Source organism: Chamaea fasciata, unplaced genomic scaffold, assembly GCF_029207755.1.
Source record: "Chamaea fasciata isolate MVZ Bird 193981 ecotype frontalis unplaced genomic scaffold, bChaFas1.0.hap1 SCAF_1, whole genome shotgun sequence".
NCBI lineage: Eukaryota > Metazoa > Chordata > Aves > Passeriformes > Sylviidae > Chamaea > Chamaea fasciata.
The window spans coordinates 16,333,616-16,355,949 of NW_027094086.1; the positions used below are offsets into that span (position 1 = coordinate 16,333,616).

The window sequence follows — 22,334 nt, forward strand, 5'->3', positions numbered from 1 at the left end:
TTCTCCTGCGTGGGCAGAGGCATAGGCTGCGCCTGAATATGTATCGATGCTTACATGAACACATTTGAGGCAACCAAAACTAGGAATGTGTGTGATGTCTGTCTGTCACACTTCACAACTGCCAAGGCCCCAGGGCTTAACCCCCACACCCATCGATGGTATGGCCTGGAGCTGGCAATTGGGACAGGTGGCCACAATGGCTCGAGCCTGACTCCATGTTAGCTGAAACTGACGGATCAGACGTGGCACATTTTGATGGTATTGTTGGTGACTCAGCTTTGCCTGTTGGAATATATCGGGAAGACATGCCTTTTCAACTGGGGCAGCAAGGGTGTCTGCCTGATGATTCCCTTCTGCAATTTCACCTGGCAAATCAGTGTGTGATCTTATATGCATAACATAGAATGGATGTTCTCGATGAGACATTATATAAACTAGCCTTGAAAGCAACCTGAAGAGATGCTCATTCTCTATTTCTTTGAGCACAGCCTGCTCCGCTCTGGACACTACCCCGCCACGTAAGCAGAGTCAGTTACCAAGTTAATTGGTTCTGAGAACTTCTCAAAAGCTCTTACCACGGTGGCCAGTTCAGCCACTTGGGATAATCCCTCCACAAACTCAACATCAGCTTCCCAAAGCTGCGTTTGTGGATTTCTCCAAGTCATCACCGACTTGTGAGAGGCCCTGGATGCATCTGTGTACACTGTGAGAGCCTTGAGTGGTCTCTGACTCCTCTTCTCACGAGGAATGAGGTGGAATTCCTCATTGAACAACTTGTGGGACGGGGCATGGACTGATATCTGTCCGCTGTAGCTGTCCAGAGATAACTGGAGACTGGCCTTGCCCTGGAGCAAATGCTCAAATGTCTCTTTGGTCATTCTCTCAGGACAATTCTTTCCCTCCTCAGAAAGTCTGACTGGGAGGTGTATGCATGTAAAATCACAACCCACCATTTCGCACAGTCTCACCCTGGCCTTCAAATCAGCTGAGCTATCAATTCCTGTGGCTCCGTGATGGTCTTGGATCTTTGGTGAGAGAGGAAGACCCACTCTATGATCAGGAGTGAATCTCTCTCCTCTTTGATCCATTGGAAAATCAAACCATGCAAATGTGGCAGCTTTCCTAGAACAATGAAATGGAAAGGCATGTTTGGCTCACACCGATGAGCCTGTCTCTCTGACAAGGCCTTCTGTACCTTTTCGATTGCAGTCTTTGCCTCTGGGGTCAGTTCCCTGGGACAAACCAGCTCCCTCTCCCCCTTCAGTAATTTGAAGAGGGGGGCTAGATCCTCATTTGTGAGGCCTAGCCAGGGTCTTACCCAGTTCAAGGACCCACACAAGGAATGGAGATCTGCTAGTGTTGTGGGATTGCAGTCAGTTTCCAATTTCTGCGGAACAATGGTCCTTGCAGTAATTTCCAAATCCAGGTATTTCCAAGGTGGCATCTTTCGAACTTTGTCTTCCTGCAACTGAAATCGAGCAGAGGTTAAAACCTTAACCACTAGGTCAAGCGCGTGTTGGAGTATGGAGTCACTGGGGGCACACACGAGCACATCATCCATGTAGTGAAGAATGATGGCGTCCTTACTCTATGCGCGTACTGGAGACAGCAATGAGGCTACATACTGTTGGCATTTAAAAGGACTCACTTTAAGACCTTGCGGAAGTACTCTCCAGCGTTAGCATTTCATTGGTTCTTCTCTGTTAATAGAAGGAACTGAGAATGCAAACCTTGGGGCATGTTCTGGGTGTAAAGGAATTTGGAAAAAACTAATCTTTGATTTCTAGGACAGCCAATTTCCAATCCCGAGGAAGCATTGTTGGTGTAGGTATCCCTGGTTGGAGTGTTCCCATGTCCTCTATTACTTTATTTCTCTGAGATCATGGAGAAGTCTCCACTTGTCTTTCCCCGGTTTCTTTATTACAACGACTGGGGAATTCCAAGGATTTGTTGTCTCTTCTATGTGCCCTTGGGCCAATTGCTCTTCCACGAGCTCCTCAAGCGCCTTAAGCTTCTTTTTGCTTAGCGGCCACTGTGCTACCTATTTTGGAGTATCATCCAACCATGTTAACTTTTGGGTAGGGCGCTCCACAGTGGTTTCAAAAATCCTGAGGTGTCTCGGGAATGACCAATTGGACTCCCCATTGGGACAGGGTGTCTCTCCCCCACCGGGGGGCCTTGTATTCAGCAACAAACGGATGGACACTAGACAATTTCTCGTCAGGTCCCTCAGTTTGGATTACATTTTTTGAAATTTTTGCCAATGCGATTCCTCCAATGCCCTGAAGTTTGCCCGCTACAGGTTGCAGTTCCCAATGTGCAGGCCACATGGTTTTTGGTATAATGGTAACGTCCACGGTGGTGGCTAGCACACCTTCCACATGGAGGCGCTCTGAGCCACAGGCTATGTTGCATGCCATAGAGGGTCTATCTTCTCCCACCACTTCCACCCAGTAGACTTCTGGTGATTTTCCATCTGCTGTGATCTCTGCTGGAACAGGAATGGCCTGGGTAAGAATTTGCCCCTCTGCCAGGTAATATGGTGGGTGCGTGCAATGTGCCAACAGCATCAAGCCTGTTATCTTTCCCTTAACAGTCATAGGAGCTCTCTCAATCTGTAGGGGTGTCTGTGCTGTGTCCCCAATAACAAAATACTCACTGTCCAGTTCCATGTCAAGAACCGTCAGGTCCTGTGAGGTTTTGGCATGTCCACTGTAACAACAGTCCAATCAGTAGACCTGAAATGAAAACCTTTGGTAGTCACGAGCCTTATTCAGCCTCGCGGCTGCCAAACCTTGTTAGTTGAGCATTTGGCATTTTTATTTTTTTTCCACCCCCACACCGCGTGTCTTTTCCTCCCCTTTTTTTTTTAAGAGAGAGGCTTTAGTTGGTGCAGATCCCGCTATTTTTTTATCTTTGCACGTAAGGATATTAACTGTGGGTACGCGCTGAGAAATTAGTTTTTTTGTTTGTTGAACTTCTTCTGTTTCTGATTATGTGGACAGGCTCTGGCGAAGTGTCCTGGCTTTTTGCAGCAAAGGCAGATGATGTTCTGCAGTTGTTCTGGTGACATTGGTTGCCTCTTCGGTCCTGGTGTCGCTGCTGCAGCCGACCTTGGCTGTGCCAGTCCTGCATTCTTTTCAGGTGCCTGGAAAAATTCTGCTTTTCTAGTACAGGCTTCTATCATTTGTGTTAGTCTGGACGATGGTTTGAGAGGAAGGCTGAGAATAATTCTGCGACAGGTTTCATTGGCATTCCTCTGAGCCATCTCTTTTATCAATTCTGCCTGCACCAGTGGGTCTTGCACCTGTCTTTCCACCTGTGTCCTTAGTCAATCGACAAACTGCAAAAAGGACTCCGAAAGAGATTGAATTACATTAACATAGCTACTTTTATTTCAGTTGTTGGTAACTGGTAAAATGTTTTCTCTGCAGCCTTACATATCTTATCTAAAATTGACTTGGGTAAGAATCTGGCTTGTTGTTCTGGGGAGTAAAAAGCACCCTCACCACAGAGATGATCGTAAGTTATATCATAGCCATCATTGTCTGTAGTTTCACCAGGTGTTTGGTAGATCTCTCGTAATACTATAGACAATGACTTCTTCCACATCCTTTCATATAAAATATATTCTGTGGATGTTAACAAGCATCTGAATAAATCTTTTATGTCAGCTGGTACCATTTCATTAGCGTTTAAAGTAGCCCTCATAATGCCTTTGAAAATTTCACTGTTTCTCCCAAATTCTCTCTGTATTTTACAAATTTCTTTTTTATCTTGGTAGGATAATGGCTGATAAGTTCTTTTAATATTTTTTCTTCCAGTGTAACAAACTGGGGTAACAGAATGGATGCTTTCGTTCCTATCGGTCTGAGTTGTTAAAATTTCCGCAGCTCTTTCAGTGTCTAGGGAAGCAGGGAGTCTCTGCTCCCCCACTCTCTGGGGTCCGGCAAAGGGCTGCCTCCCTCCCCCATCCTGGGACCTGAGGGGAAGCTGTTTCTGTGCCTCTACCACGAGGGATATCCCCTCCCTCCCGGGGCTTCGAGCTGGGAAGGGCCCACCCCCATCCCCACCAGGGCTTGAGGCTGCAAGGGGCCCACCCCCCGCCCCCTGCGAGTGCCGGCCGGAAACGGCCCGCCCCCATTGCTGTGGAAATGCGGGGGGAGGGGTGGACAGTGGAAGGGGGTCGGGAAAGGTCAGACAAAGGAATGTAGGGGTTAGTTGGGAGATATGGGGTGAGATCCGGATATAGGGAAGACAAAGGAAAATGGGGAAAATTAGCAAGCACGCGGTGTCTGCCATTATCCCCTTCTGCGTGTTTCTGTGGGTCGTGGGAGGTAGGCTTATTCCCCTCCGTTTCAGGAACACAGGCATTAAAAAAAAGGCAAGGGTTATTTGGAGAGTTTATCTGTGGCTGCCTGCTTTGGTCTTGTTCTTTAGCTTCTAACAGAATTTTACGTGCATGCAAAAATAAAGGAACAAATAGAGCAGCTTTTTGATCACCATTTTCGATTTTTAAAGTTAATATTTGTCCAATTTTATCCCAAAATTAAACGGAATTTAAATCTTGCAAATCATAGTCAGGAATTTCAGCTGACAGCCAGCAGACAAACTGTTTTAGTAACTTTTTAGGGATTTTTACATTAATTAAAATATTTTTAAGCTGTTTTAATACACTCTTTTGGTGAACAGATAGTGATACGCCCATTTTTGTGATGTTTTAAGAGCTATCTGTCCAATATCTACCTTCTGACACAAAAAAACACACGCATGATATTTTTCCAACTCTGTCTCGGAGGCTGGGAGCAGTGGGCTTCTCACGGAGCCGGGAGAGCCTAATTTTCCAGCTCTCGCTGGCTCCGGGGCACACGGGAAGGGGTCCTGCTGATGTAGCCTGGCTTCTGAGACCCAGCCCGTGCCGTGTTCACCCCTAAAACGCGGGCTGTGCCGACCAGAGTGGCCCCACACGCGGCGGGCACCCGGCAGCAAAAATAAAAAGAAGAAAAACCCCAAACAAACCACGTTTTACTCTCTGTTTTCGCTGGGTCCTAGCTCCCACAGAGAACACGGTTTTCACGACCACTGTGAGAACTCCTCCCCCAGCTAGGGGATATTCCGGATTAGCCTTCACAGAAAGGGATCTCACCTATATTGTGGACCGTGGCCGGTCGTGTGAAGCGTCACAAGTCCCTGTCCTAGGTCGATTTGCACTGGGCTAATGCAAATTTGCCGATCCTTCCCCCCAGCCCACAGCTGTGCAAAAAACAACTGCTGGCTGTGAGGGTAATTGACTTACTCAGTGGCTTTTAGAGACCTTTTAACGGGTCTGCAGCTATGCGTGGGCTTTTAATATTTGCTAAAACCACCTGAGAGTGCCAACTGAAATATTCCCCTTGCAGCCCCCCCCGGGGCTAGCTCTGGAGAGCCTTTGGAGGAATATCTACAAAGGGACAGGACAAAAGATCCAAAAGAGGCTCTTACCCCCAGATTATTCCAAGGCGTTTATTCCTCAAAGGGGTCCAGGGGCAGCAAGAGAGAGAACAAAGAAAATACAGGGATCTTATCTAGTCTCCTATTTTGGGAGGGTCCTGGCATTCAGCCAATTAGGTATGGACGTGTAGAGAGGAAATTCCAGAAGGGTCAAAAGGCGAGAGACCATTCCCCTAAAGGGTTACAACATTCCATGTCTTGTATTTTGAAGGTGTCCCTGCCAGTGGTGGAGGGGTTGACATGAGATGATGATTAAGGCCCCTTCCAACCAAAACAATTACCTGATTCTATATCCTATTAGAGGGCTAACAGGGGAATAAAGGATGATTATGGCAATAAAGAGAATCTTTTTCAGAATTCAGAATTCTGATTTCAGCGAGGTGGTCTACTACAAGGTCTGTCATCAGAGACCTCAGAGTTTTAACTGCGAGATTTCTGCCTCTCTAAATACTTGCTCTTCAACTCAGCTCCATTTCATTTTGGAAAGTGTCTGTAACAGCTGCAGTCGTACAGAGTACTGTGAGTTTTAATATCAATAAATGTAAAATTTATTTGAAAACAGCACTAGAAAGAAGTATGGGGTTTTTTAAATATATTTATGATTAGATCAGTTCTGCTATCATTGCTTTTTTCACAAGGTCATTATTACAAGTTCTGGCATATGTTTAAGTCCTGGCAATTGAATCTTTGAAATTTTCAATAACTGAGAGCAAGCTAATGAAAATAAAAGATGAACATTTGGACAATGATTCCAAACACTTTTTAAATCTGAAATAGTAAAATGGACACCAACCTGAGATTTTAAGTTGACTATTAGACATGCATTGTGATTTTCCAGGAAAAAATCTGAAATTACTTCTGGCACACATCTTTAATGCTTTGGATTTCTATCATAACCAGAATGGCTCCAAAGATGCTACGACTACCTGTTGACTCAGTGATGTGTAAAATAAGAAGGAGGCATATTGTAGGCCTCAGTGGCTCTAAAGGCAACGCTTTTTAAAATAACTGTTCTGTATAACTTTTTTGATTAATGTTGAAGGAACAAAAAGCACAGATATTAAAAAACATGGATGTGGATGTATTCACTGTGAAGTTTGTCATGGGGGGAAAGGAACACCGAAAAATGTACTTGCCAGAGCTCAATCTTTTAAGTAGAAGATCTGAGGAAACAGATGTGTCAGGGCAAAGCTTTTACCTTACTCACACTGATGTATTCTGTAATCACCAGTCCAGAGTGGATGTTGGTTACATCCACAAAAGTCAATGCTCATTCCAGCCACTCTCAGTGTTGGTGTTCATGCAGTGTCTGGGCTTCAACACACAGCAGTTCCACTGTGGGCACTTTGCTTCTATGTGATTTTGTATGGCTATATTAAAACATTTCCAGCAGATCCCTACAGATAAGTGTCTTTGTAGGAAATCAAATCAGTTCACAGCGGCCGACGTTATCACCTCTCCACTATTTTCTGGTATTGTTCTGACACTTGTTGATCTGTGGCTAGTGTCAAGACTTGTGATACTCAATTTGTATTTACAGTATCCTGGTTTCATTGGCTTTCCACAGTCTGCATTGTACTTAGTTCTTGACCTAGAAGAGGGCATAATATTCCCAGAATCACAGAAACAGACAGTATCTGAGGCTGGAAGGCAGCTCTGAATATAATCTAGTTCAAGTCCCCCCACTGAGAGGTAGGCCACCTGGAGTAGGGTGATCAGAGCCATGCCCAGTTGAGGATAGAGACCCCACAGCCTCCCATAATAACCTGTTTGAATGTTAAATCAACCTTACAGTGGGAAAAAATATGTTTGAACTGTGTTACTTCTATTTCAAATTGTGGCAAGTTTTCTCTTTATTTTTCTTTATACCATTGAGAAGACTCTGTCTCCATCTTCTTTACTTCCCTGTCAAGTATTTATAAACGTTGATGATTCCCCTTGAAGATTCTCTATCCTAGGCTGAATATGCACTCTTTCAGATTCCCTGTTATATCTGAAGCTCCAGTCCCTGAATAATCTGGCTCTTTGTGGGATTCTCTGTCCATGTCTCTCATACTGGAAAGCCATTGCTGGACACAGTACTCCAAGTGCAAGGGAACTGGTCTCTGTCTGGACTTTATGCTGCTTCTTGCATTTCACCACCCTTCAAGCATTTCACCTCCCAGCTCTTCAGTCACCTTTCAACACACATCACAGACTCATCATCTACCCCATACTTTATCGGTTTGTCTATAAGAGTGTTACTGGCTAAAGTGAAGAAGATATATTCAACTTCTACTTGAAAAAACTTTGTTCATCACTCAAGCAGAACACTGAATCTCCTATTTCTAAATGCTTCTGTGGTGTAAAAATCTTTCCCTTCCAGTTCTGATTTTAGTTTTCCAAATTTGAACATTCTGTGAACTTTTCAAATGCACGCAGACTTAATTTAAGTTTGATAAATTTTGGCAAATAAGGTAACAGAGCTGCCAAAGCAATCATAAATTGGCTGAGAAAATGTCTTCCAAAGAGGTTAAGTCCTGCTTCTCTCTTCTGGTGAATTGGTAGTCACAGTTCACATTCAGGAGTGCTGAATTCTAAAGAATCTGCATAATTAAGCAACTGCAGGAATCTTGACTCTGAAGTCTTGAAAACATTTTGTCATCATTTAGGCACTCTGTGATGCAATAAAGCACAAATTCTTTTAGAAATGTAACATTAAAGAAGAGATCAAAAATATGCCACAGAAATTGTGCTTCTTGTTTTGCACAGTGCTTGGTAAGAATACACCCTGTTGTTTAGAGGTTTTATAAAAATAAGGATATGAAATTGCACATTTTAGGAAGAAATTTTGATGAACACTTGCATTTTTCTTCAGTTCATAAAAGTAAATTATTTTAAGCTGCATGGTCCTTGTAATCCAGTTGTCATTAGGATGACATTAGTTCAAAAAACTAGACAATTAAAGTTATGAGAGGCCTCTTACGCCTCTGAAGTCCTATACTGAATGTAATATAGAAAATAAGTATGAGATCTGCTTGATGGTTTAGACACTGAAGTGGTCTTAATCTAACATTTTTAAAGCAAAGATAAAAATAACTGAAGAGGCATGCATTGAAATCCATTCTCCATTGAATGGTGCAAAACTTAAAACAGTGCACCTGTTCCGAGGGAAAAAAAAAACCACAAAAACTAACAACTTTGATTAGGTCAGGAGAATTGAAAATAAAACAAAGGAAATATTTGTTTTTTCCCCCGATCTTGCTGCAGGTGTTCTACTAGATTGTGTGCAGGAAAATTTAAGAAGTAGTAAGTGAATTCAAACAATACAAGTTCTTCACTGTTTTTTGTTTTTCTATTTGCTTGATTTTTTTTTTTTTAATTTTCTGCCACGAAGGTATCATAGGAGAACTATACTGAATGAGAACTTATTTGAGGACCACAGGAGGTTATGAAATCCAACATACCTCTCAAGCCTGACCTTAAAGGCAGTTTTATTTTCTCTGGGTCTTATGCAGCTCACTTTTGAAAATTTCCATGGCTGAAGTTCCACAGCCTCTCCAGGCAAACAAAAGCTCCCAGGATATAACCTGCATCACCATTATCTTCTTCTCCAGCTACTTCTGCACCTGTAGCCTTTAGTATGTTCTTCCTCTTCACTGGACTTGGTGTCTTCAGGTTTGCATCTCTCATTTTTCTTACACCTCTCTCTCTCTCTCTCTCTGTCTCTCCCTCTTTTGGCTGCTGCACAGCATTTTTCCCTCTTCTTAAATATGTTACCACAGAGGCACCACCAATATTGCTAATTGCCTCAGCTTCAGTCAGTAGTGGAGCTCCATCTTGGAGCACCTGAACAGGTCCCATGGTGGTAGCCCCTGACATCTACAGAGGCCACTCCTGCAGCCCGTGGTACCAAAACCTTGCCACACTAACCCAGTACAATCTTCGTTTGTACAAGCTTTTTCTTGGTGGCTTTCACATCCTGCCTGCTGCACTCTTCTCCTCAGAAAGTCTTTCAAACTAAGAGGTGTAAACTAATCCCAAAGGAAGTGCTAACTCTTTCTCTCTACAGGCAGTGTCTGTCAAGACGACACTGGGTGCTATGGTTGGGATTCAGACTTCCTCCTGACTCTACCACCACTGATTTTCACAGAACAAACTTCTTTTATACACTAAAATATCAACAGATAAATAAAACAAGTGCCAGTTTAAATACTTAGTTACTCGTTTGGATTGAGTGGATGTGTGGTGCTTTGTTGCCAGCTTGGTTAAAACACAACTTTGTCATTATTTTATGCAATTCCATGAACGTTTGTTTTTTAATAGAACAGTGTCACCATTACAATAATTTAATTGTAATTTCTTTGTGGTTCAGAGGCAAAACTGCAAAACCAGGTGTAAAAATCAGCCACTGCCAGGTTCATATTTTGATGTAGTTTCTCTCTTGAGAAATAAAGAAAAAAAACCCACAACCAAATCCACAAGATCCCCAGTAATTTCCAAAATCTCAAGTATTATGTCATTTATCATCTTTCACATTTTTCATGCTTGGTTTAAGGACAAGACAAATTTTAGAGACAAAATTACATTTATAACTCATGGTAAAAACCATTCTTCCTTGTAGATATTAACAATAATGAGAAAGAAAAAATAACTGAATTTCAGGTTGATGAATTGATAGTTTTACTTCTAGGTATTTTTTTTCCCTTTTCTTTGTTGAACCAAGCAATTTAAGTAATTGCTGCTTTTCTCTGTATTCCATTTTTAATGAATTTACTCTTATGCCTTCTGCCCCTTAGCAACTCAAACAGTAAATACCAGGCTTCAGAACCATGAAATCTAAATGAATATCTTAATGCTACAGAGCTTCTAAGCTTTATGGTTTCACAAAGCAACAGGAAACAGTTTGATCAAGAAATCTTTACGTATTTTTGATTGTGCTTATATTCATACAAGGCCTGTCCAAATATTTTAATTTAAATTACCTTGGTTTGTAAGCAATAAAAGCACCAATCCTTTCCGAAAGTTCATTTTTATGTGAGAAAAAGATGCAATTTATGTTTTGTTGGAAGACAGAAGTAAAGACATGATTAACTGACACATAAACTGGGTATTTTTATTCCATTTAACTTATGTTCAAGCACCATTTAATCTCCTCACCTCCTTAGCTACAGATGCATTATTTGATTTTTTAATTTTTGCTGGCTATCAAATCTTTACAGGTATACAGCACAAAAGTGAAAAGTGAGAGACTTGAAGATGTGAATCATGTCAATTTATTGTCATCACTGGGTTTATTTGGAATTTAAAATCTGTGAGTTTTACAAATCAACACAGAAAATAATACTTCCATTTGTCCTCAAGAACTGTTTTATGTCCCTCTACTCAAAAGCTGGATGAACTTTACGTTAGTCAAAGAAAACAAATCTTCTGCAAAGCTATCCTGAAAGATTTTCAGTTGATAGATGTTTTGCAATCTTTATATTTCAATTTCTGAAATCTATAAGGTTATTCTTGTGCATAAATTATGAGGAAAGACTGAATTTTTTTCATTGCTATAGATTTGTAGAAAAAGTCAACATATAAATGTTTCTCAGATATTGTATATTTCTGTATCTATCTTGCATTTTATTTAGAGTTTTTAGAATGTATCAGTGTATTATATAAAGTAAATATAGTAGGCATTATACTACAGAGACTCTTCTATATACTGTATAGACCCATTCATTTATTGTCTGACTCTAAACATTACAAATATTGGGATGAAATTGAAGAGCTACTTTTTATTTAGCAGAGCAAGATCTTGCTAAACTAATAAGAAGGTCTTTGACCCAGGCCCACTGGGTTTTTCTGGTTGGTTGTCAAAGCTTGAAGGTTTATTGAGGGATCAGAGGATCAGGGAGAGCACACACAGAACAGACTGACAATGGATTTTCTTGCACACTTTTTGATGAAATGGGGTGACCAGAAACAGCTCTCAAGTGTCTGTACACAAGCAAATGTGGCATGAGAAGCCCAAGAACTGCAACTTGACACAAGATCAGAGATCAATGACATTATTATAATCACAGAGCCATAGCAAAACAGTTGGCACTGCTGGAGTTCTGTGGTAGACATACACAGAGTCTCCAAGAAAAGGGAGCAGAAAACAAAAGCAGTGTTTGTGCAAAGGAGGAAGCAGAGGGAGCTGACATTGCCTGTGGAACTTCCTAAAGATATTTTTGTGCCTATTACTGTGCTCATTTGTGAGTTGCATTATCAGACTGTAATACTATGGACTTTAAAACTGAGTTTAAATTTTTAAGGTGTTTTTCACTTCAGCCTGTATGGTTTCTATTCTGCTGATTGTAGCACAGCCAATGAAGAAACAGAATAAGAAACTAAATTGAAGCTGGGGGTTTTTTAAATGAAGGCAGTATAGGATGTGCAGAAAATTTAACTGTTTAGTTCACTATAAATAGCTAGATAGATAAGATGATGTGATACATTGTGTACTAGATTAAAACTTGATCTACCATGCAATCTCATTGAATTCTCAATGAAGTCCACAAATTTGCATGTCCTATAAATCACTGATGACATTGCCTGTCTTTGATCATCCATTTTATTGAAATTTATGGTTCAATATTTATGTAACATTATTGTGAATATCACTGAAAGCTACAATAATCAGAAAATTAAATAAGACATGACTAGAGAGATAAGTTTTCAAAATTTATTAGGAAAAATGAGCAGTGAACAGCAAACCAGGAAAAAAAAAAAGACAAAATTTTATTAAATCAGATTTCACTGGAGATCATTTGAACATGTCCAGATTTCATTTTTTTTTTTTTAATGGGCATTTACTCCTAAGATTTTAAAAGGAAAAAATGAAGAGAGTGAAAAACTGTAGGTATCTGTGAACATAAACAGAAGCAATCTATACCCACAAAAAGAAAAAACCAAAAACCAAACCCCCAAAACATTACTTTCATAATTATCACTCATCATAGTATCAGTGATACTCCCTCTGCACAAGAGCCCTTATGCATATTCAAACAGAGATCTTAATTTGAATTCATAATACCTTGAAAAGCTTTTTAATGCCAAATCCCCTCTTGCATATCACTTTGAAAAATCTTCCCCTTTCAGCATATGGTTAGGATCAGAGAAATATGTTAGAAAAAATTTCATCTTGGCTGTAAGTGTATTTTTTGCATTTATGCCTTCATATCACATTTGCAAGATTGTTAATGGATAAAATTTCCCAGTACATGACCAAATCAATTTAATTTGAATGTATGGAGTATGAATTTTAAAAATAGATTTTTTAAGAATATCAGTATTAGCTATGTATTTTTAATTGAACAATGTCAGATTCTATCAAGTCTTTACTGAAATGTTATCTTCTTACAATTTCTGTGAATGTTTTTCTTCATGTTTGATAACTGGAAATTAAAAGGATAGGGATTAGCACAATTCTTTCAAGGCATTTAGGTGCCTAACTACTGTTTAGCTACTACATTTCGATTGCAGTGATTTTAAGTGTCTGTTGGGTGTGGAACATGCAGCACATACACATACAACCTTAAACTACATCCTTAAACCCTCTTAATAACCCACAAACAAATAAATATGTTCTCATTAACTCCTATCTTCCATCCTTTCACAGACAGATATTATTCTTCCATTTCATGGACTTCATCCACCACTCCAGATGTTCAAAAGTAGGCTGTGATTTGCCATCCATTCATCAGGATGGGTGCCTAAGACAGGAGAAGCAGCATGCTTGATGATTGGGCACCAACACCATCCAGACCCAGGTCACTGCCACGTTGTCCTTGCTCCACGCAAAATTCACTCTTCACTGGTTCATGTTATTCCTGCTGTTTCACTCCCTGCAACATAAAACTTTCACCACAGATTATTTTTCCCCAAGACTAAATGTCCTTGAGGCACACACTGGATTTTCCCACCCTGCTGCTTTAGCCACCAAGTATGCTGTGGTCCTTGAGCAAAAACAATCCCATGAATGGGCTTGTCTTTTCCCATGAGAAAAGGGTGTTAGGCAATTAAATGTCTTTGAGGACTCCTACTTTGATAGTTTGTTAGAGGTTATTCAAGAAGTTACATAAAGGCAGGGAAAGAGATTGTTGTGGATCTGTACCAAAACCATAGCAAAGCTTATCTTTCTTCTCTTCCATGTTCACATCTCCTTACTGGGCTTGCTGCACATTGGTGAAGATCAGCCACTGTTATTCTTCCTAAATGTTCCCACACCAGTTATTCTTTTATTTGCAGCATTTCATAGCTGACATCTAAGAAATTATGCTACTTCAATTGTGATAGAAATAGGGGTGCTAAAAGCAGGTTGCACAAGATATAATTACTACATTCTCTTTTATTTGTCAAGGTCTTGTGCACTATGAAGTTAGTGGTAGAACTCCTGTCAACAGTGTTTGTCAATTTACTTGAAGATCAAATCTTTTTTTTACACTGTCTTCACAACTTAAGGCACCAAACATTTGCATGGGCATAATGCTTTTCAGTCTTCTCACAGATGGGAGCTTTTACCTATGGGGATATGATTGCAAGACTCGAACCAAACAAATGATATTGTAGGTCGAGGAAAATAAGATCACAAGTACAGTAATTATGTTATTTATTGTTCTGATGCTTGCAGTACACTAATATGACATCTAGTGTGCTTTTGGTTATGTATGCAGCACTTGAATGTAGATAATATTAACTGTATTTGTGGCAAATTTGCTACATGAATCACAATAAAAACCATGATGATTTGTTTGGGCCATTTTGCTGATGGTAGCAAAATCACACTTTGGAACTGTCTCTAAACAGCTGTGGCTCAGAATAAAGGACACACGCATTGACATTTTTTATGTTTTTAAACAGTGCCACAACAATTTTTTGAGTTTTGGTACACTATAGCAACATTGTTAGTAAACATTTTATTATATTTCTAGGAACTAAGATATGTTTCTCTGTAATTCATTTGTGAAAAGCAAGACATGAGTTCTGCAATACAGGAGGAAAGTTTGCTACTGTAAACTAGCAATTTAAAATTATTTTTCTGAGTATCTGTAATGCATGAAAACATTATGTTCTTCTTATTCATATATAAATATATTTATTATTCCTTTCACATTATACGGCCAGAACCTGCGAAGTGAAACCTGTGAGGTTTCTCAGTTTTATTATATTTAGTGGATTCAGAGTGCTCTGGCTAATTAGTAAGAATAAATTTAAGTGGGGTTTTCTTTGATTTTTTTTTTTTTGGTTGTTGTTTATTTTGTTTTGTTTTGTTTTCTGGGGTTTTTTTTTGTTTTTTTTTTTTTTTTTTTTTTTTTGGGTGGTTTTGTTTGGTTGGTTTTGTGGTGGTTTTTTTTTTTTTGTGTGTGGTTTTTTTTTCTGTGTGTGTGGTTTTTTTTTTTTCCCTTATCTAGCCATGGCATAATTTAGCAGAATTTTTAAGAGACAAAACCTGGCATTTTAAACTCTGAAACTTCTGTAATAAAGAGTCACATTTTTTTTTTTTATTTCTGTTAGAAGTGAGGCATTATGTGTGTCAGAATTCTTTAAACTTTTTGTTCTGTGATCTACTGCTTAAAGTTGCTTTTTGTTCTATCCTTATCATTAATTTTTCATCAGTATTGACTGAGTTTTCAGACTCGGGCAAGTTTTGTTCATGCTAGCACTCTAATAGAGCAGAAACAAGAATTGCTTTTCAAATATGCTTCAAACATTTGGGTAATAAACTGAATAAGTACTGCAATATGGTATTTCCATTCAAGTTATTTGAAAGATATTTCCATTTTTGAAAAAAAAAGCACTAAATTTCCAGTTAATTTTATTATCTCACAAAAATAATTTTAACATAAGATCCTCAAAAAATTTTTTGAGTTATTAGGCATATATAAGAAGATACAGAACATCAGTCATTTGAGAATTGTTTCATCATAGAGCAAGGGTTTTTAGATCTGATTTTGTGAATATCCAATGTTTACCTGGTATATTTAGCATAAGATTGTGTGTTAAAAATAATTTTGGTTTCAGAGTCACCTTTAAAAAAGAAAAAATTGTGATAATTGGTCAAATAGTTTCATGGTTATTCATATGACATGAAAAATATATGCCTATTGTAAAACTGTAAATATTTGATCTATTAAAACTTATTACTGTGATGTAAACATCTTAATTGCGAAAGCATCTTTCATTAAGGAATCACTCAAGAATGGCTTTGGTTTGAAAACTCTTCACCTGTTTGAAAATGATAAAATGATTTCTCAAGAATAAACCTAATGACCAGATACTCACTAAAATAAAATACGACAATACAATTAGTATATGATGGATAAGATTCTCATGCTTCTTTTCTCAGTATAATGTGACTGGTGCACATCATGTGTCAGACTGTTTTTGATAGCGATTAAACTCAACTTGATTTATGAAAACATTTTTGGTTAAATCTAAAAGAGGAAACAGGGACATTTTTTCATGCTATTATAAAGTGACTGACACAATGCTAATCCATATTCATAATTAATTAATAGTAGATTATAAAAATATATGCTGGCAGAAGTATAATAATCCCTAAGTAATTGTAACTTGATGCAATTACTTTTTGAACACCTTAATTTTGGAGCAGCATTCAACGTCAGACATGTTGAATAGTCTTAAACAATTGTTCACCTTAACAATAATGAATTTTTATGCTCAGCAACAAAGTATACATTTTTAAAGGGTGATTTTAATTTGGTTTTTTTACAGCTGAGGATGCTTGTGGAGGAACTATGAGAGGATCAAGTGGAATCATCTCGAGCCCCAACTTTCCTAATGAATATCATAATAATGCAGATTGCACATGGACAATTGTGGCAGAGCCTGGTGATACTATCTCACTCATATTTACAGATTTCCAAATGGAAGAAAAATATGATTATTTGGAAATAGAAGGTTCTGAACCACCTACAATAGGGTGAGTCAAATATTGCAATTTTAATGAGATAAAAAAGAAAAGTATGATGAAATGTGAAAATACAACTTTTTGTTACTTTTCCTTTTGTGAATATGTAATCTTGCTAAAAAAGGCCCCTCAGTAATAATTGTGACGATGGCATAAATGTTGATACTCCCATTGCAGCTGTAAAATGGTTTTTAAATATATTTTAAATATATTCTGAAGAGGTAGCATTAAGATGAAGGGCACTGTAGACTCATTTGCTTCATTGTCTATGTGTCTAACCATTTAGCCGTTACATTGTATGCGTTTAGAAACAGAATGGAATGGGCTGTTGTATTGGTACGGATGGGTGAAGCCTTCAGAGAGTTTCATAATGTCAGAAAGTGAATGCCATGGAGGCTTTCAGCACAGAGCTAGGGGGAATTGGCACTGACCACACCCGTTGGTCATGGGTTGGCTCTGGAAGAGTTTCTGTACAGAAAACTCTGAATGGTCTCTAAATAATATGAGTATGGTTGGTGACACACTTACGTGGAAAATGCATCCTGATCCATGAGATAAAACACCCTGAGCTGAATAGTCAGTACTTTTTGGCTCTGGTTTTAATCAAAATATAGTACCTTTAAGGAGTTTCTGATGGTTTGTTTGTTGACTGAGCAGTAATAACAATATTTTTGCTAGTCTGACTTCTGTAGTTCTTAATCTCAGTGCAGATGTGTTATGCAGATGTTGTAACACAAGTACAAGAAACAAAATAGTAAATAACCTCTTTCAAGATCAAATTCAGTTCAGTAGGAAAAATAAATTATACATTCTGTGGCTTTCTGGTCTGGTAGTTTTATGGTAACAGAGCATCACACTACTCAAGAAACATCAATATGACAAATCCTCATGTTTTATTGGTTTAAATATGCTGTTGATTCACAAAAAAGAAGTTTTATGTAAACCCATAAATCACTGTTATGGTCTCCAGTAAAATCTTGATCTCTTAACTGGCTCATAAAGCTTTATGGATTGTCTGTATGACAGACAGAGATTTGTGAACAACAGGTGATATGAGTTGGCTATATACATTAAGGTCAGTAGAGTATTGTTTTCTTCATACCAGTATAAACCCCCTCCAAATGTACCATAGACCAAATAAAATGGCTCTGATTTTATTGTAAGGAAAGATCTAAAATTAGATAATTATATTGTTTTAAAAGCATCAGATTAGGTTTCTATAAGTGTTGGTTATTAGTAATATATTTTTATTCCTTCAGGGTGTAGAAGTCTATAAGTCTAAGATTTAGCACATAGTATTTTATAATTTGAGTTAATTTATACTGCCACCTACATAGTTAATTACTTGTATTAGAATATTACTTAATTGCCATTGAGTTTTTCAAGCTCTTACACTGAAATCTTTTGAACTAGCTGTCAACTAAAATAAATTTTAAATAATAATTTATAATAATTAGTGAGGTAACACCAATGACATACAGACATTATGAATCACTTGAATAGCTAAATGTGCATTTGATTTTTCTTGAATGTGTTCTATTTTTTCATTTATGAGCTTCAAACAGTGATTTCATTTTTTGTTCTACAAATACAAGGCTGTATTCAAATGATATAATAGGATTACTTTATATATGGAAATTCCTATTATGTGTTTACAAAACATAAAAATTTACAATGCTAATTTAATAATTGCTCATGTAGAGAAGCAGACTGAGAGCATATTCTTTTTTTAGCTTGCCATTTATATTCTGTAAATTGGACTGATGTGTTCAATTATGGAAAAGTATCCCCCCATATGTTGGGAAAAACAGCTTTGGAAAGCTTAATTAACAATATTTTGTTAATTAGATTTAGAATGGTAATACTAAACATGCCCTTAGACTAGACCTATTCTAAAACTAAACCCAGGTTCTTCCTTTCATTCTGGAAAAAAAAAAAAAAAAACACAAAACTTACCTAATTTTCAAGATTATGAAAAACTGTCTGGTTGATCTAGATAGTAAGTATTATTATAAAATAATTTCCTAGAAACATTGGCACTTTATATGACTATTACACCTGTTGATTTTTAAAAAAATCTCAATTTTTTCTTCTGCACATCCTCTGTGTAAAAAAATATCTTTACTTTTGGTTTTGAACTGAAATAAAGAGCCAGATTATGCATCAAGTAGATAGGCTGGGGTTATCCATGAGGCAAGACTTGGAATTCTTTATGAAGTGCTAACTTTCTGTAGTTTTCCAGTCAGTTGTTATAGTACTTTAGATATGCCAGTCTTTTCTCTCAAGAAAATCTTGATAGGCCATTTTCATTTAAATAACAGTAAAAAATTGCATACACATCCTTCAGGGTTCTTGTTGTTTCATTGCGTATTTTACCATTTACCAACTAGAGTTGAATTATGGCATTTTTTTAATTTTGGAAGTGAAACTGAAGGAAAATTATTAGTTTGAAGAAATTGTCTACCTCATTTTTTCAACAAAACAAAAAACTGAAAATACATAAGATCTAGATTTTGTCTACCAAAAAGCAGGCCGTGCCAAACCAATACACAAGTTGACAGCTGTTCTTTCTCTGTATTTGGAGAACTTTGTTGTTAATTAGCATTTCTTGACTCAGTCCCATTTTACTAGTGCTGTGAAAGAACAAAATGATAAACAGAACCTATAAGAAATATTAGTGAAGAATATATTAACTAGTGGTAAGTAAATTGAGGTTAAGCAGGCAGATAGTATCTGTTATGGAAAAGGGCATTATCTGGGGTTTGGGGTTTTTTATGAGGAAAATGCTGTTGTCCATGTTAGATATGTACATGGTTACTTTTTTTGCCAGTTTGGTTACAATAAAATTAGCCTTCAGGAGGCGTTTAAAATTTAAGTGTACTGTTAAGACAGCCTTCAACAGACACATTAAGACAACATGCAATTATAAAACAGATTCTCAATCAGATCTATTTAACAAAGTGGTTATTTTATTTATCCAGTGCCTGAGCAGGTTAACTTTATTTTCAGTCAATGTACTTGAGTAAATAACGCTCATACCAAAGGCTACAGAGGAAAAGCTTTGCCTGACATAAATGTGGCAGCACAGGGATAGAAAATCACACCTCAATAGTGCAAGTGCTAACAAAAGTAATAATATGTTGAAGGAAAGAAAGCAAAACAGACAAGACAAGCAGAGGTTCTCATAAGAGATTTAAATAGGAAGAAAAATAATCCCATCTCAGATCCAGCATTTCATTTCTTGAAAAATCACTTCAAATTAGAAAGTGACAAGTATAAGTCTCTTTTTTAGTAATGAAGATTGCTGACACTGCTTTAGGTAATTATTACTGTTTTCTCACTAATACAAAGTTTTTAATCTGTGTTTAATGCTCAGAGGAAGGATTCAGGATGGTACTGTTTATGAGTAATATAATTTTAATAACTATACTGAAAGCCCCAGGTGAAAAAGTTTGTAATCTGATAATAGTTGAATTTAAATTTAAAGAATATTAGCAAAATTGATACTGCTTATCATAGGAAAAATGATTTCAGAAGAATGTGGTTGTAGCCAAATAGGTAGCAAAATTTATTCAATAAATAGGGCAAACAAAGTACAGTCATAAAACCTCCTGTAATCATCAGAGTATTTGTTTACTGATAGTGGATAGAATTAATTTTTACTGGACTAAATTGCAAACAACAACAACAAAACAAAACCCAAAAAACCCCACAAAAAACCTCAACAATAATAAAAAAAAGTTAAAATGTTGCTGCAAAAAGCAGCCAAGTTTTAAAGTACCTAAATACTTAAAACAGGGAACAGAGGGTAACAGAGATAATGCTTTACTGTAGAACAAGGGAGTGCAGAAAATCAGGAATAGAAAGAATACCAATGCTAAAAATATTGCCTGGTTTGAGCCTTTGATAATCCGTCCATTGTGTGCTATCATTTTATCTTTTTCTGAAGGACTGAGAACAAAATGAAGTTCTTTGCTTTCTTGGTAACAAAAGCTTTCCATAGAAACCAGGTATTTCTGTCCTTTACTCTTTGCTTCTGTGATTTAATTTTTCTTGGTGACTCAGCATTTCACCTGTGGCATTTCCATGAGGTCAGTGGGAACCTTCTAAGAAGCACACAATGCATTCTGTACTGTGTAGGGTTCAGGGACAATGATAGTGTTTAGGAGGGGAATTTGTTACAGTGGCTGTGGAGGTTAATGTCATGTTTTTCATTCTATTGTCTGATTCTGTCTGGCAATCATCATCTGAAAAGGACTTTAAAACTGGCTTTACATCTGCTGCTCTCAAAATTCTTACTGAAATATGAGAAAGAATTGAATCTAAGAGAGGAATGAGATATCAAATCATATGTTTAACAGTAGAAGTGGAGGCTTTTCTTATGTTATTTTGTACTATTTGTTCTTGTACGTTTCTGAAGAAATAGAAGGCCCTTCCATAGTGAGTACCCTGTTTTGAGGGGGTTTTCTGCATTAATTTCACAGGTTTTAGTTCAAAGTGCAGTCACAAATGTGCCTCAAACTTTGCAGGCAGAATAGACACATATGGACATGAGTTACATGATGAAAATCAGTCACTGAAGGGTAGAGACCTTGAAGCCTATACTCATAAGAGTTACTTTGTGGCATTTAGATTTAGCGCATAGTAAAAGGAGAATGTGACTTCAAGAATTGTCATATCCATGGAAATACTTATCAACCAAAGGTGTAAATCCAGTTTAATCCTGAAATTCAATATGTTATGTATGTGTCCACATAACCAGGTTGTAAGGAAACACAAGACAGAATGACAAAACCTTATAAGCAGGATAGTTCAGCGTGGAAGGGGGCTCAGGAGCTGACTTGTCCAATCTACTGTTGAAAGCAGACTCAGCTCTCAGGTGAGGCAAACCTTAATTTCCTGACTGTCCTCATGGGATGAAAGGCTTTACTATTTTTTCCTAATTTGGAAGTCATTGTTTTCAGTCAGAATCAACACACAGGAATTTATTATTACTAGTTTCCTGTTTGAGGTCTAAACATCTCCTGCACTCTGTCTTTCTCATGGATGGGCAGTGGTGTGACCTTTCTCCTGAGCAGGTTGGCTGATATGACCAATCCTAGCTCATGAGTTGAAGATCTTCCTTCCTCAGGCTCAAGTTGACCCATTCATCTTCCAGGGATATGTGCATGACCAGAGACATATTTCTCCTGTCTTCCTCTAGAATACTAAATGCTGAAGCTTATCAGGCACATGCGATTTATGACTGTATAATGGAGTCAAGCCTCAGTGAGAAAACTATCTGTAGAATTCCAGCATGTATTTGCATCAGGGAGTCAGATGCAGGCATAGAATCTCCTTGGTTCATTGTGGTACTAATGAACAATTTATGTGGCCACTGTGATGCCACTTCTGAAAAATACCCCCCACGTTCCACCTTCTGTTTCTGGCTCATCCCCTACCTTGTGTTGGCTCAGGCATTTACCCAGTCACAAAAGAACTGCACCAGGAAGTGATATGAGTAAGAACTAAGCTTTTTTTTCTTCCTGTGTTAGTGCGCAGGAAACACAAGAGCTGAAGAGAACAGTGAGGCACATAGGGAGGGGAATATTGTTTCTTCAAGGAATAGAACTTCATTGTCAAAATGAAGCCTGGTCTGTTGTCTTCGCAGGTACTTGTATGTTGAATAACAATACCTATGCAAAGATCTACTTTTTTTCCCCTTTTACAGTAGATGCTGAAACTTCACAGAGTGATTTGATTTCCTTTATATTTTTATACTGTATCCGTAATTTAATGCATTCTTGTGATGGTATGAAATATTTGATTTTGAATAATGTACATGATGTCAGGAAGACAGTATTTGGTTGTTGCTGTTGCAAAAGGTGGTTAAAAGCACTTCTTTTGAGGAAACTTTTCAGAA

The 22,334-nt window shown here is 37.8% G+C and overlaps 1 protein-coding gene across 3 annotated transcripts in view; it reads left to right on the top strand.

Annotated features, from left to right (window-relative positions):
- Positions 1 to 22,334, top strand: part of CSMD3 (CUB and Sushi multiple domains 3) — a 593,609-nt gene that overhangs the window by 175,354 nt on the left and 395,921 nt on the right. For all 3 annotated transcript variants that reach the window (XM_066177261.1, XM_066177253.1, XM_066177270.1), the window contains exon 5: positions 16,237 to 16,444. In XM_066177261.1, coding sequence (XP_066033358.1) covers positions 16,237 to 16,444 — 208 coding nt within the window. The remainder of the gene's footprint in view (positions 1 to 16,236; positions 16,445 to 22,334) is intronic.